We start from the raw sequence: 13,317 nt of genomic DNA on the forward strand, positions 1-13,317 counted from the left end.
CAGCCTATCGTTTTTTCAACAACCCTAAAAATATTGAAGGCCAGTATGTCTCATGCACCCCTCCTAAGTGCCCTGGAGCAGTCATCTTGTCCATTTCCATGCAGCATCATTGTGGACTTCCTGTTCTATACTGTCTTTTTATTGGAAAACAAACACAAAGTAACACCTGACCCCACCCACTAACACCTCCCTCACACAACCATGCACCAACAACCTACCAAAAGACACTAAACAAAATGAGTAGATACAGTACAGACAGGCTGGAGTCAAGTAATTCCCTTTTAATTAATTATTATTCCAAACAGAAAAGTCTTCAATCTACTTTATCCAATTTCACTGTTCATATGATCATAAAGGAAATTCTGTTTGCATTGATAAACAAGTGAGTTCTTCAAGACACCTTAGTGAGAGAGTGCCTGGAACAAAGTTGATCAGCACACATTCACAGCAGTCCCCCACCCATTCATTATACAGGGACTGTTTATTGTCAGTAATAAGGGTCCATGGGGGTAATTCATTCAAAATAAAACTACAGCTGCTGTATATGTTCCACTTTTCCCCTGCAAAAAAATCCAAAAAAGGTCAAATTCAGAACAAATAGCATTAATGTCCTTACTTTCCTTCCTGAATGTAGTGTACCAGTATGCATAAATCCAATCTCCAAAATTGTTATATCCATAAAAAAATACAACTGGTTCAAGGTGATAGTTTCATGAATAACCATGTCTTTTTTGAAATCCTTAGAACATTACCAAATGTACCAATTATTACCATGTATTAGACATGGCTAGAGTAAGTAGATTTTGACTTTATCATTCTGCCTGGCCAATTATACCAAACATTTGTCATTTGGCACAGGATCGATATTTATTTGTCACACAGACACAATGTATGCAACAAACAACACATGTAGTCTGACCATGTTGCAGACATTATCCAATGACAGGTTTTATAGAAAGACTGGACCAGCCAGATGACTGTTCAATCAGACAGGCCGATGAAATCTTTTCGTGCAACAGATTTTAAGAAGGGCCAATATCAAACTCACAATAGAGCCCACCTTCATCTTTTAACACTTTCTTGGGTTATTTACTTGCTCCTAAACACTGCCTCCCAAAAAACTGCTTTGATGAAGCATGAGCTCAAATGAAAAAACGAGCATGATCAACAATGGCAGACCTTGGTCAAGTACACTTGTAAAATACAGTGCTCTTGATTTAGCTTACCTAGTAAAATGGAACCAATGGAATAATCCCAAAAGTACAAACTCCGCCCATCCAGCAATACCTCAAGTATTTGAAAGTTGACATACTGGTATGTATTTGACAATGTCTGCCTCAGAGGGGTATTCTTGTGATAAAATGAATGCTGGGAGTCTGGGTGAGATAGTGGTTGAGTGATAAGATTAAAAAGTGAAACTACTTATGTTTGTGTAATCTCCAGTAAAGCACTACAATTTACAAGTGTGTTCTCAACTACAATATCTCACATCCATGTCCATCGTAAGAACATTTCCATGTTCTGCCTAACCACCAGTGTCGTTCCACCATAAATCTAACACGGAAAGCACTCATTTCCATCCATTCCCTTTCTCTTTCAGACTACTTCCCTATTCGTTGTTCCATGTCATCTCATCTCTGTTTTTAGGTGGAACTGAAAGGAGGACAAATTTTACTGTCACACCTTCACCACATGGCACAGCATTTTCTCCATGAAACACTTTTTTTTTTTTTTTACATCATTAGAAAAACAATCGCAAATATGGAGAAGAAACGTTAATATGGTTGCATTTCTGTTAACCAGACACATAACTGTACACTTCTCTGCAGCACAGTATTTACATGTCCCCTGTGTGGGGCGGTTCTATCCTCATTCAGTGGTCAGACAAGATGCTCAAGTGTGGATTAAGGTACATTATCTCAGCATTGAGGAGACATCATTTGTGGCAATTGAATGAAATATAGATATTATTATATTATAGAGGGCCTGCCTTCAACTAGTAAAGAGACTCTTATGAAGATTAACCAGATCATATGTGGGGCGGGGGTTAAAAATGTAATTAGTATATCAAATTATTATTATTCATGATGATGATAGATGGAGAAAAAAACTGATGACAATCAAGGCAACACAATTAAAGGCAATTAAATGTGAAATTCTCCATATAAGAAATTCAAAATGTGTTGTTTTTACAACTAAACTTGAAGAAGGGCACCAATTACTGAGGTGAAGGGGAGGGACAATAGTGAGCCCTTGTCTTCTGTCCACACATTATGGTACTACTTGAAGTAGGTAAACAGTCATATTTTTTGAGCTGTAGTTTGTTTGTACAGGTTAAACACCAGCCAAAGGGAATCTGACACCGTGCTAAGACATCCTTCCAGTGCTCGTCCAACTGAGGTAGCATCTCTTTGTTGTCAATACTGCACCAGCTCCCGAGGTCCAATGACACTGCCATTTTCCATCCTATTGTCAGCCAATGACCCCTTTTCTGTGGCAGCCATGTTGTGTGATTTACTTAATTATGGATGAAAATAATAATACAATTGACCCCAATAGAACATTCTTAAAGAAGTTACTGAAAGGCATTCCTTAACTGAATCATCCAGACACAGTTCCAAGTATGGCTTTGGTTTGTCCAAGTATACAGTAATTTACATACATGTGGCGTGAGCCGTGACTCTGAGGATTTGTATATTCATGCAAAATGTCAGTTTTCAGTGTATCTGTACAGGTAGAAGATAGTTCATAGGCGTGGGAAGGGGCCAGTCCTATCTGCGCGAGGGGCCCAGAACAGATCCTGTGGTGAGGGGGCCGTAACGGGGGAAGTTGTCATTAGGGGGCTGGCTGGGGAGCCGGGAGTTCCCATTAGTTGGAGAGCAGCTGAGATGAAGCCGCTTCAAGTACTCAGCGTGGTCCGGCTTGTGGTGCTGCAGGACTTTGATGGCTTCGTCCACTGTGAACCACTCCCGTTTACGACCTGCAGGGGGAGACAGAGACTGAGTGTCAATCACTCCTGCTGTTGACCACGGGGGTCTTTAATACACTCCCAATAACCAATCAGCGTTCAGAACTACTGGGGTTTTCCACATGAACTTAGTGTGACATTTGCCCTTTGAGGGATGGGGATCTTCTCACAAAGAAATGGGATCAGGATCAACCCCATGTGGCACTGTCAATAAAATATTCTGGTATCCCCTTACCAATCTGCAAACACGCCCAACGTTTGTCATCTAAACATTCAAAATGCCCCTATTAATTTCAGCCTACCTAAAGTCTTGTGAAGGGTGCTAATAAACAGTTTGAATACATGTTTCCAGAATAGATGTTATCAGAATACATTGATTATCTCTAACAACAGCTACAGTGTTATTGCGTGAAGATGAGGCCATAGACATGAGCTCATTTAAAGGTCATTCATAGTGGCATGCTTTCACAACATTCTTTTTGAGGAACAAGTCGTAGCCCATGTTTGGTAATCATGTGTGTTAACAGGAATGAGGATTATTAGTGCAAAGGAACAAATATTTGTGCGGTTAAGTCGGTAAACAAAAACAAAAGAAATACTGAGGCTGATATACTGCCTACTGTAAGATCTATAAGGACTAAAAGCTCCAGCCACTCAGGAAAAAGACTGATGAAGTCTAAAGGATGTTTAATGGATTTCAGAGGTCAGGTCACATTGTTCGGTGCAGTCAGTGGTGAGTCACGGTCTGTTTGGGAAGGACTGGGATAGATGACCTGCTCGGTAATCCAATCGCACGTTCACATTTTACTCTACCTTTTACCAACTATTTTAGTCCACCTCTCCAAAGCCAGCAGGCTGGTGTGATTTAGCAGTTAGCAGCATAAGTTGAGTCTTAATCAGCCACTTTGGAATTGATGTGTTATGACTCCAAACTTTAGATTAGGTGAAGCCGGATGTTATTGGAAAAATATTGAACTTGTTTGTTGCTTGTTTTCTGCAATCCCAGGCCTTTTAGTCAGTGAGTGGGATTTCATTATTTAGTCTGTTGGTACTGGCAATATCCTTCCTGGAAAAACATATTATTATACTAGACATTGAAGTCCTGATTAGAGGTCGACCGATTATGATTTTTCAACGCCGATACCGATAATTGGAGGACCAAAAAAAGCCAGTACCGATTAATCGGACGATTTTTATATCGAACGGGCGGCAACCCTATTTGTAATAATGACAATTACAACAATACTGAATGAACAATGAACACTTTCATTTTAACTTAATATAATACATACTGTAAATAAAATCTATTTAGTCTCAAATAAATAATGAAACATGCTCAATTTGGTTTAAATAATGCAAAAACACAGTGTTGGAGAAGAAAGTAAAAGTGCAATATATGCCATGTAAAAAAGCTCATGTTTAAGTTCCTTGCTCAGAACATGAGAACATATGAAAGCTGGTGGTTCAATATTCCCAGTTCTTCAATATTCCCAGTTAAGAAGTTTTAGGTTGTAGTTATTATAGGAATACTGACGCATCGACTATTTCTCTCTATACCATTTGTATTTCATATACCTTTGACTATTGGATGTTCTAATAGGCACTCTAGTATTGCCAGCCTAATCTTAGGAGTTGATAGGCTTGAAGTCATAAACAGAGCTGTGAAGCAGCATTGCTAAGAGCTGCTGGAAAACGCAGTAAAGTTTGAATGAATGCTTATGAGCCTGCTGCCGCCTACCACCGCTCAGTCAGACTGCTCTATCAAATCGTAGACTTAATTATAATATAATAAACACAGAAATTCTAGTCATTAATATGGTCAAATCCGGAAACTATCATTTTCGAGAACAAAACGTCTATTCTTTCAGTGAAGTACGGAACCGTTCCGTATTTTATCGAACGGGCGGCAACCCTAAGTCTAAATATTACTGTTACATTGCACAACCTTCAATGTTATGTCATAATTATGTACAATTCTGGCAAATTAGTTCGCAATGAGCCAGGCAGCCCAAACTGTTGCATATACCCTGACTCTGCGTGCAATGAACGCAAGAGAAGTGACACAATTTCCCTAGTTAATATTGCCTGCTAACATGAATTTCTTTTAACTAAATATGCAGGTTTAAAAATATATACTTCTGTGTATTGGTTTTAAGAAAGGCATTGATGTTTATGGTTAGGTACATTCGTGCAACGATTGTGCTTTTTTCGCGAATGCGCTTTTGTTAAATCATCCCCCGTTTGGCAAAGTAGGCTGTGATTCGCAAAAAAATGTACAGGCACCGCATTGATTATATGCAACGCAGGACAAGCTAGTTAACCTAGTAATATCATCAACCATGTGTAGTTAACTAGTAACTATGTGAAGATTGATTGGTTTTTATAAGATAAGTTTAATGCTAGCTAGCAACTTACCGTGGCTCCTTGCTGCACTCGCATAACAGGTGGTCAGCCTGTCACGCAGTTTCCTCGTGGAATGCAATGTAATCGGCCATAATTGGTGTCCAAAAATGCCGATTATCGATTGTTATGAATACTTGAAATCGGCCCTAATTAATCAGCCATGCCAATTAATCGGTCGACCTCTAGTCCTGATGTCATGTGACCATAAACTCACCTATGTTGACCGAGTCTTCCCATGCTTCCAATGTCTCCGTCACAGTCAATACGTAAACGTACGTTCGGTGCTTTCGGTCTTGATTCTGCTGTAAAGTTGAAAAGAAAACTAAATTTCAAAATTCAGGTTGGAAGAATCTCTACCTGTGCCACCTCAAGAAAAAACAGCTGCTTTCAGAGGGTGCACATGCTTTAGGGTAGTGTTTCAACCCTTGACTAAGCATCAACCAAATCCACTCATTTTCTATTCTTGAATTTCATTCATGTGACAATTTACACAAGAGAGCAATGACAGTTTTTCAGGGAGTAAAAATGTAACTGTCTTATAATTACTGTCAGCCCAGAGTCACGCCTTACCTCAAACACACCTAGGAGACGTCCCAACTTGCCTTTCACTCCTGCCTGGTGGGAGAGAGGAGAGAGGCATTAGGGGGATGTGAGATGACAGTATTGGGCCTATGGCAATTTGACAAACCAAAACACTTGTGTTAGATTAAAAAGGAAAGTAGAGAAATCCTAATTCTTGACAATACTGTGTGGGGGTTTAGAATGAAAACCTTTGACTGGAGTTAGGAGTGTGTGTTGAGATGTGAAGAGTGTGTGTTGAGATGTGAAGATAGAGAGTGTGTGTGTGTGTGTGTGTGTGTGTGTGTGTGTGTGTGTGTGTGTGTGTGTGTGTGTGTGTGTGTGTGTGTGTGTGTGTGTGTGTGTGTGTGTGTGTGTGAGATCAGAACACGTTGACCAATATAACGTGATTGAATATCACAACACAAACCCACCCAGTCCTGCTGTATATTTAGAGGTCAAAATCAGAGAGGTTACTGTTTCCAAAAAGACACATGACCCACCCCCTATTCCCCTTCCTTCCACTTTATCAAGCTTCACAAAGAATCTGCCCATGTCCACTGGACAGGCTTTAGGACCTGTGAATGTGCTGGAATCCAGCAGCCAAGTTTAGCCTGCTGACGTACCCAAGTACGTTAGGTTTCCCACCAGCTGGACCTTTGGAATACCACGAGTTCCTCAGTCACTACCCGAACCAAATCCTTCTGACCCCTTTCTCTACAAACCCACTTTGGACCCACCAAAATGTACCTCCCAATTGTGTCATGTCATAAGTGAGTTCCCGTCACCCACAATCAATGCATACATCAAGTCTCTCAGAACGGAACACTTTTTAGCTGTGAAGCCACTTTGGAGAGGACATGCTGTGAAGTGCCATTGAGATATCCCAGGAGATCGACAAGGTCAGTCACATGCCACAAGGCAGGCAGTGGTGAATTATAGAGAGTGTCTCTCTCTATCTCTCTCATAGTGTATATGAGAAAATGTAGGGCCTGCACGTTGCCTTTAAATGACCAATCAGGGGCCAGCAATACTTTTGATACTCATATAGATGACATGATCACTACATGACTTGAAGCCAGAGTTTACAACTAACACATTACAATAGTCTCACCCATCACTAAAAGGCATGTTCTTTACAGACAAATCAACGAATGACCATCAGATCAATGTGTGTTTTGTGCGTGCATATAGCTTTTAGTTACACACCCACTTTGTGATTCATTTCAATTTCATCATCACTGATGATTATGGTGATGATTGATTGGATTAAAGTACAGATCCAATCATTCTGAATGTGATATTGTTTTTGTGCATCTCTGAGCGATGCTCTATCGACTCCCAGGTCATTCTTTAATTTTTATGTGCATCTGAAAAGGTTTTGCATCATATGAAAACATGAAATGACCCCGGGAATTGATAGAACATCACTCAGAGATGCACAAAAACAATATAACATTCAAAATGGTTGGATCTTTCCTTTATATGATTATATGATGATGATGATGACAGGTGAACTCACCTCTTCAAACACCTCTCTGACCGCTGCGCCACAGGGCTCCTCCTCCGGCTCCATCCCTCCACCTGGGACGATCCACTGGTCCGGGTGCCGACTGCTGCTCACCAGCAACACCTGGAACAGAAAACACAATAGTTCTGTGAGTCCAGCTCCACCACAGGGCCCTCTGCTCCACCACAGGGCCCTCTGCTCCACCACAGGGCCCTATGCTCCACCACAGGGCCCTCTGCTCCACCACAGGGCCCTCTGCTCCACCACAGGGCCCTATGCTCCACCTTTGCTGATCGATTGACCCAGATCAGATCCTTTTGGGAGCATCGAAGCAGGTGCCTGAGCTTAAATTACACCACAGTCTGCCGTGTACAACGATCCGAACAGATTGAATGAGCCTGTATCTGCATTTTCATGATGCAATACACACACATGACCTACACACACACACACATACACACACACACACACACACTCATGAACTATGGGGCTCATAGTTGCTCAGTTGTCTCTTTCACCATGCTGAGGAAACATCCAACTCAAGTCAGTCGAATACGACAGTAATGCAGCGTCAGCAGCAGCTTGTGTGGCTTTCAACTTCCATCTTTTCCCCATCCAGACCCCTCTATACGGAACCAGTGAGTCAGCCTGACAGCCATGTAATATCAGCTAGCAGCTCGGCTTTGACACTCCTCTGTGCTGCTCTAATGGGATTGTGGGATTGCTGGAGCAGACCCGTTGCTGTCTGAGCCAGGAGCCAGGTAGTAACAAGTCAAATGGCCAAGAGAGGCCACCCAGTGGATATGGCACGGGTCACCACGTCATGTTCCCGGGCCTTAACTGAGCCGACATCTCATCTGGCTCGTCCCGGGCTAAGAGGGGATGGAGGGTGGACAGGGAGTGGGACGGTTAGCTATATTTACGGGATCCAACTGAAGCAGCGGGGTAGAATAGGGGATCCAACTGAAGCAGCGGGGTAGACCAGACTGTCTGCTTAGTACCCTACATTATAAAGCCATAAACCTTGGAGATAGAATGAACCTACTAACCTATTTATAACAGACTGCTAGCGCTTCAGAATGTGAGTGTACATGTGTGTACACACGTGTTGGGGGGGTACTGTCTGTGTTTATATATAGGGGTGGGGCACCGTTGTGTGCCTTTTGCAAATATTTTTGGGGGGGAGCAAGGCTTTAAGCAGCTCAGGGATGTCACTGTGTTTGACAGTGTCTACTGCGGAGTTTACAAAAAAAAGCTAGTTATACATCCTGCCAGTGTTATCTATTTCTTGCTCAAATTGTGGTTGGATATGAAATGTTACGAATTTAACTCTTTCCAGGAAAGACATAAGGCTTGTCAGCACCTCATACAAATTCATGCAATATACAAAACATTGTTCATGTAATTTATGTCAACAGCTTAGGCTAACAAGGTACGTCCCACTGAAAAATCATGGCACTGAGGAACACTTGGCACAGTGAGGAGCAAAACACCACACCAACATATTAGATAGGTCAAAGGTTAGGTGCAGATGGAGGGGGAAGACCAAAGGGAATAGAGCAGCGTCTCAAAGTGAGATTCCAGTGTGTTTTGTAAGCCTGCTAAACGGGCCAGGAATCTCAGGGAGGAAATAAACACCTACTTTCTTGGAGGAGCTGTGGCTGTCAAATAAACCAGTCTCCCACATGCCAGCCTAAGGAATTTAGAAATTTTAGACTGGAGTATTTTAATGCATTAGGAGAGTGGTTAGTCATAACCAAAATAGACCTATGAAGTCAACATACGGAAGTTTGTTGCCCCTTGTTTTACACTAAATACACCTACTTTCAGCCTAGTCGGTATAAAAAAACTAAGCCCAAATATATGCCAATTCCAGACCACACACATTCAATACAGCTTTAACTCCTATCTAGAAATGTACAAGTAGAGCAACATCATTTGCCTAGTAATAGGCTACCCTTTACTCCATCCAGACGAACAATAAACCGTACTTCAACTTTACCAAGGGGCAACAAACCCTTAGTCTTGTAGTGACACAGTGGACTGAAAAGACACAATGTACTGTAATACAGTCTCAGGGAGACACCCATTGCTGGATGAAGGCACCCATAACAGATCGCTCCTACCCTCCGGCATGAACGCTCTTCTAGTCTCTACTGTTGTTGGAGGCAAATGACCCACCCACTGGCCCTGAGGGATGTAATGTTCCTGTTTTCCCTTGATGGACTTTAAACCTTGTCACTGAACACCTGACCCAGAGGGTTCCTCTTTCTCCTTTTCCATTCCTTAAACAAAGTCTCTGACATCACACAGAGTTTCTATTAACCTACTCAGGCCCTCTCAATGGGGGGTCATGTCTAACATGTTGTGTGTGGGGGGGGGGGGGGGTATTGGCAAACAGATAGGCCATAATCCTTCAGGGATTCAACAGCATGGGATTGGCACAAAGAGTTGGCATTGGCAAAGACAATATTGGCCACGCAGGAGCCACAGAGGCTTTTCTCCTGTTCAGGCTTAACGAATTTATGCAAGTACGACAGAGTAGCTGGACAGACCCAGAGCAAACTCTGTAAAGATGTTCCTGGGGATTGGCTCTATACATTACAACAGCTCAGTAACAGTTGATCAGACACAGGCAAAGCATTTCTTGACCTAACAATACCCTTGACCAGAGACACAGGTGGGTGATTGAAGATGGTCTCCATTTGTTCCACCACAGGTATCTTAAATATTAAAACAAGCTTAGATATTACACAAAGGTTGACTTGTTTTATAGCATCACAAATGAAATGTCAGCAACAAGATTGTATGTGTAGGTAATTACTAATGTTAATAAATATTTCCCAAGTAAAAATCAAAAGGGAGATTGGGATGCAGCATTGAGACTGAGATTGGGCAGTCTCATTAATATAACTCAGTGAGAAAGCCTTCCAGCTACCCAGCTGCTCTACCACAATGCAATGTGCCTATGGCACGGCACACACTGACACACAGCAAACTGATATATCTCTATTCCTTGTTCCTGAAAGAACCGGCTATACATGAGGGAGAGAACAAGTCTCCCGCAGTCCTAAGGGACAACAGTTTCTCCTTCAGGCCACCTCTCTCTGTGTGTGTGTGTGTGTGTGTGTGTGTGTGTGTGTGTGTGTGTGTGTGTGTGTGTGTGTGTGTGTGTGTGTGTGTGTGTGTGTGTGTGTGTGTGTGTGGTACAAATACTTGAGTGCTCTGATAGAGTTCTTAATGACAGACAGATAAAGTCTGCAGCTTATACATTGCATAACAGTGGTGCAGGGAAGTCAGAGGCTGCAGTGTCTTGAACTGTCTGATACAGATTTGGATTTCTATCAGACAGTACAAATCCAAATGTAGGAGCTGTTCATAAACAAGACGTGTGGCTCAGTAAGAAATGAAAAGCATCGCCACTTTTACAATAATGACCCGCCTTAAGTAGTCTTCTCGACTTTAGTTCATGCACTGAAAAATTACATAATTTTCTCTTATGACAACAAATCAAATCAATCAAATTGTATTTGTCACATGCGCAGAATACAACTGGTGTAGACTTCACCATGAAATGCTTGCTTACAAGCCCTACCCAACAATGCAGTTTAAATACAAATAGTAACACATAACAATGGAATAGGTCCATAGATTTTGGTTATGATAAAGTGGGCCTATTTAACTTGTTACGGTAGCAGATATAAGTCATATCTGTATAAATTGTGGCTTTAAACATTTAAATAGACCTAGGCAGAAACAATTGGAGCATGCTATATTGACTGAAAGGACACATGCACAACAATATAGCCTTTTACATGGAAATAATTGCTTCCGATTTAATCAAATGTTTTAAAAAAATGTGTGGAACAAGTTGTTATGTTGTTATAATTTCGAGGAAATTGACTTGGGTAGATAGTCCATTTTGTCAAACCATTACCAGTGAACGCTTGCATCATGGTGGTACGTAGGCTATGGTGAAGCCCGTTAAAAACCAGAAACCATTACGAGGAATATGTCTAGGTCTACAGCAGTTTGTTAAAGATATTCTCTCAAACCAGAAATATAAAAACAAAGCCTGGATTGAGACTACTTTTCAGTAGGCTACCTTTGGTTTCAGCCTAGGATACTTAAAAACCTTGCTTACAAAATGGCCACTTCATCAATTACGCATTTTCATTTCATTTTTATGAGGCAGCAAAGATTATAAGGTGTAAAATGATGACGGTGATATTGTTACTAGTGTTTAAACTAGTATGCATTAGTACAGTGGTATCGCATACAATGTAGCAATGGCTGGACTGATGTCCCGCCCGTCAAATGAAACATGCAACAGAGCGCCTCGACCCCCTTGCATTTCTCTCAAACTAGCCCAAACTGGATAGCCGCGGGCAGTCACACAATACCACTAAGGATGTATTACTAAAACTATGGAACCTAGGCTAATAAAAAGCGTATAAATAGACTATAACACTCCTGTTTTTTTGGGGGGGGGGTTGTTTAACATCAAGCCTACTTCTCACATCATTAGGTTTTAAAAACCCGCAGAAGCATTTATTTCAGACACGGCAAGACAGCCCCCGCACATCGACATTTTCTGATGAATTAAGTGGTAAAACCACAATAAAAACCTATTTAAGTCTATTACAATAGGCAAATATAGATAAAATATTGACAAGTGTATGATATAGCCGAGAACAGTGGTTTGGTTTAAAGACAGGACAGTATCGGTCCCCTGAACTGTCAATGAGAAATATAACCATCTAACGTTATACCTCTTCTTCACGTTCGTTCTTGAAGCACAAGCATGCCGCTCGTTTCTTGAAGCCCTCGCCATCATAAGTTCTGGTCTGGTTCGGCTTGAACTTCATTATGTAGGTTACTCCTCTCCTCACCGGGCAGGCAACGAAAATCAGAAAATGAACGAACGAAGAGTGAGTCACCAAACCAAGGTTCTGGATGGCGAAGAGAAAACTGGCATATGTGTATCACTGAGGTACAAGAACGCGATATACCGGCAATCTACCCATTGACGGTGTATTTTCCCATTCACTCCAATTGCGTTTAGTGCGTTCGTGTCAGGGAATTCCCTCCGTGATGTTGGGTTATTGGATGCAGTTCAGTCCCCCATACCCTCCTCCACTTCTATGTGCAATCTCTTATTTAAGTAGAGGGAGTCCATACTGTATCCACCTCCGAAGTCCTCCCACCTTAGGTAGTAGCCTACAAGGTAGGCTTTGCGCAGTCGCTGACTGTAAATAGACAGAAGGCAACCTAGCGGAGCGCTGTTACGCACGTCACCATACGTCTGATAACTGTTGGAGGATAGGATAAAAAAGTAGGACAAATCTAGCTGTGATTGAACACCTATGCAGTGCTCACTCCATCTGACTTTATGCTTTCTTAAAAAGTAGCCTATCCTATTTGTTCCATAGGCCCACCCATATGGATAAGCAATCTAGAAAAATAGTAAGGTTACAATTTTTAACCCTTAAGTCTATAACTTCATCAGAGTATTTTCTCAATATAAGATGTAATGACGTATTGCCCTGAAATGTCCGTAATCAAGGTCTTTAAAAGACTCCTTATAATAGCCTCCACTGTAAACCTCTGTCTTGGGATTGTGGGTGGTGGAAAAGAGGGTTTCTGACGTTCCACTTTTTCTGTATTCACATCAGAAAAATAATTTCACAAATAAAGCACTGTCAATTTTATAGCCTACCTTAGCTACTCTGTGACGACTATTCCTGCTATTGACTGAAAGCAATTTGGGGATATAGACCTAGTCTAGGTTTGTTCTGTTTATAGCCTATAAAGGAAGGTGGGCCTACTTGAAGATGTCTAGTTTTGTGTGTTAATGTATAGCTTTTACGTTATAGAA

The 13,317-nt window shown here is 41.6% G+C and overlaps 1 protein-coding gene across 1 annotated transcript; it reads right to left on the reverse strand.

Annotated features, from left to right (window-relative positions):
• Positions 1-261: 261 nt before the first annotated feature.
• On the reverse strand, positions 262-12,672 carry LOC139566004 (diphosphoinositol polyphosphate phosphohydrolase 3-beta-like). The gene is made up of 5 exons (XM_071386810.1): positions 12,212-12,672; positions 7,452-7,562; positions 5,942-5,986; positions 5,586-5,673; positions 262-2,980 (listed from the first exon to the last, which is right to left on the reverse strand). Exons 1-5 carry the CDS (start codon positions 12,305-12,307, stop codon positions 2,772-2,774), a joined length of 549 nt encoding a protein of 182 aa, XP_071242911.1. The 5' UTR covers positions 12,308-12,672; the 3' UTR covers positions 262-2,771.
• Positions 12,673-13,317: the final 645 nt, after the last annotated feature.

This window comes from Salvelinus alpinus, chromosome 37, assembly GCF_045679555.1.
Source record: "Salvelinus alpinus chromosome 37, SLU_Salpinus.1, whole genome shotgun sequence".
NCBI lineage: Eukaryota > Metazoa > Chordata > Actinopteri > Salmoniformes > Salmonidae > Salvelinus > Salvelinus alpinus.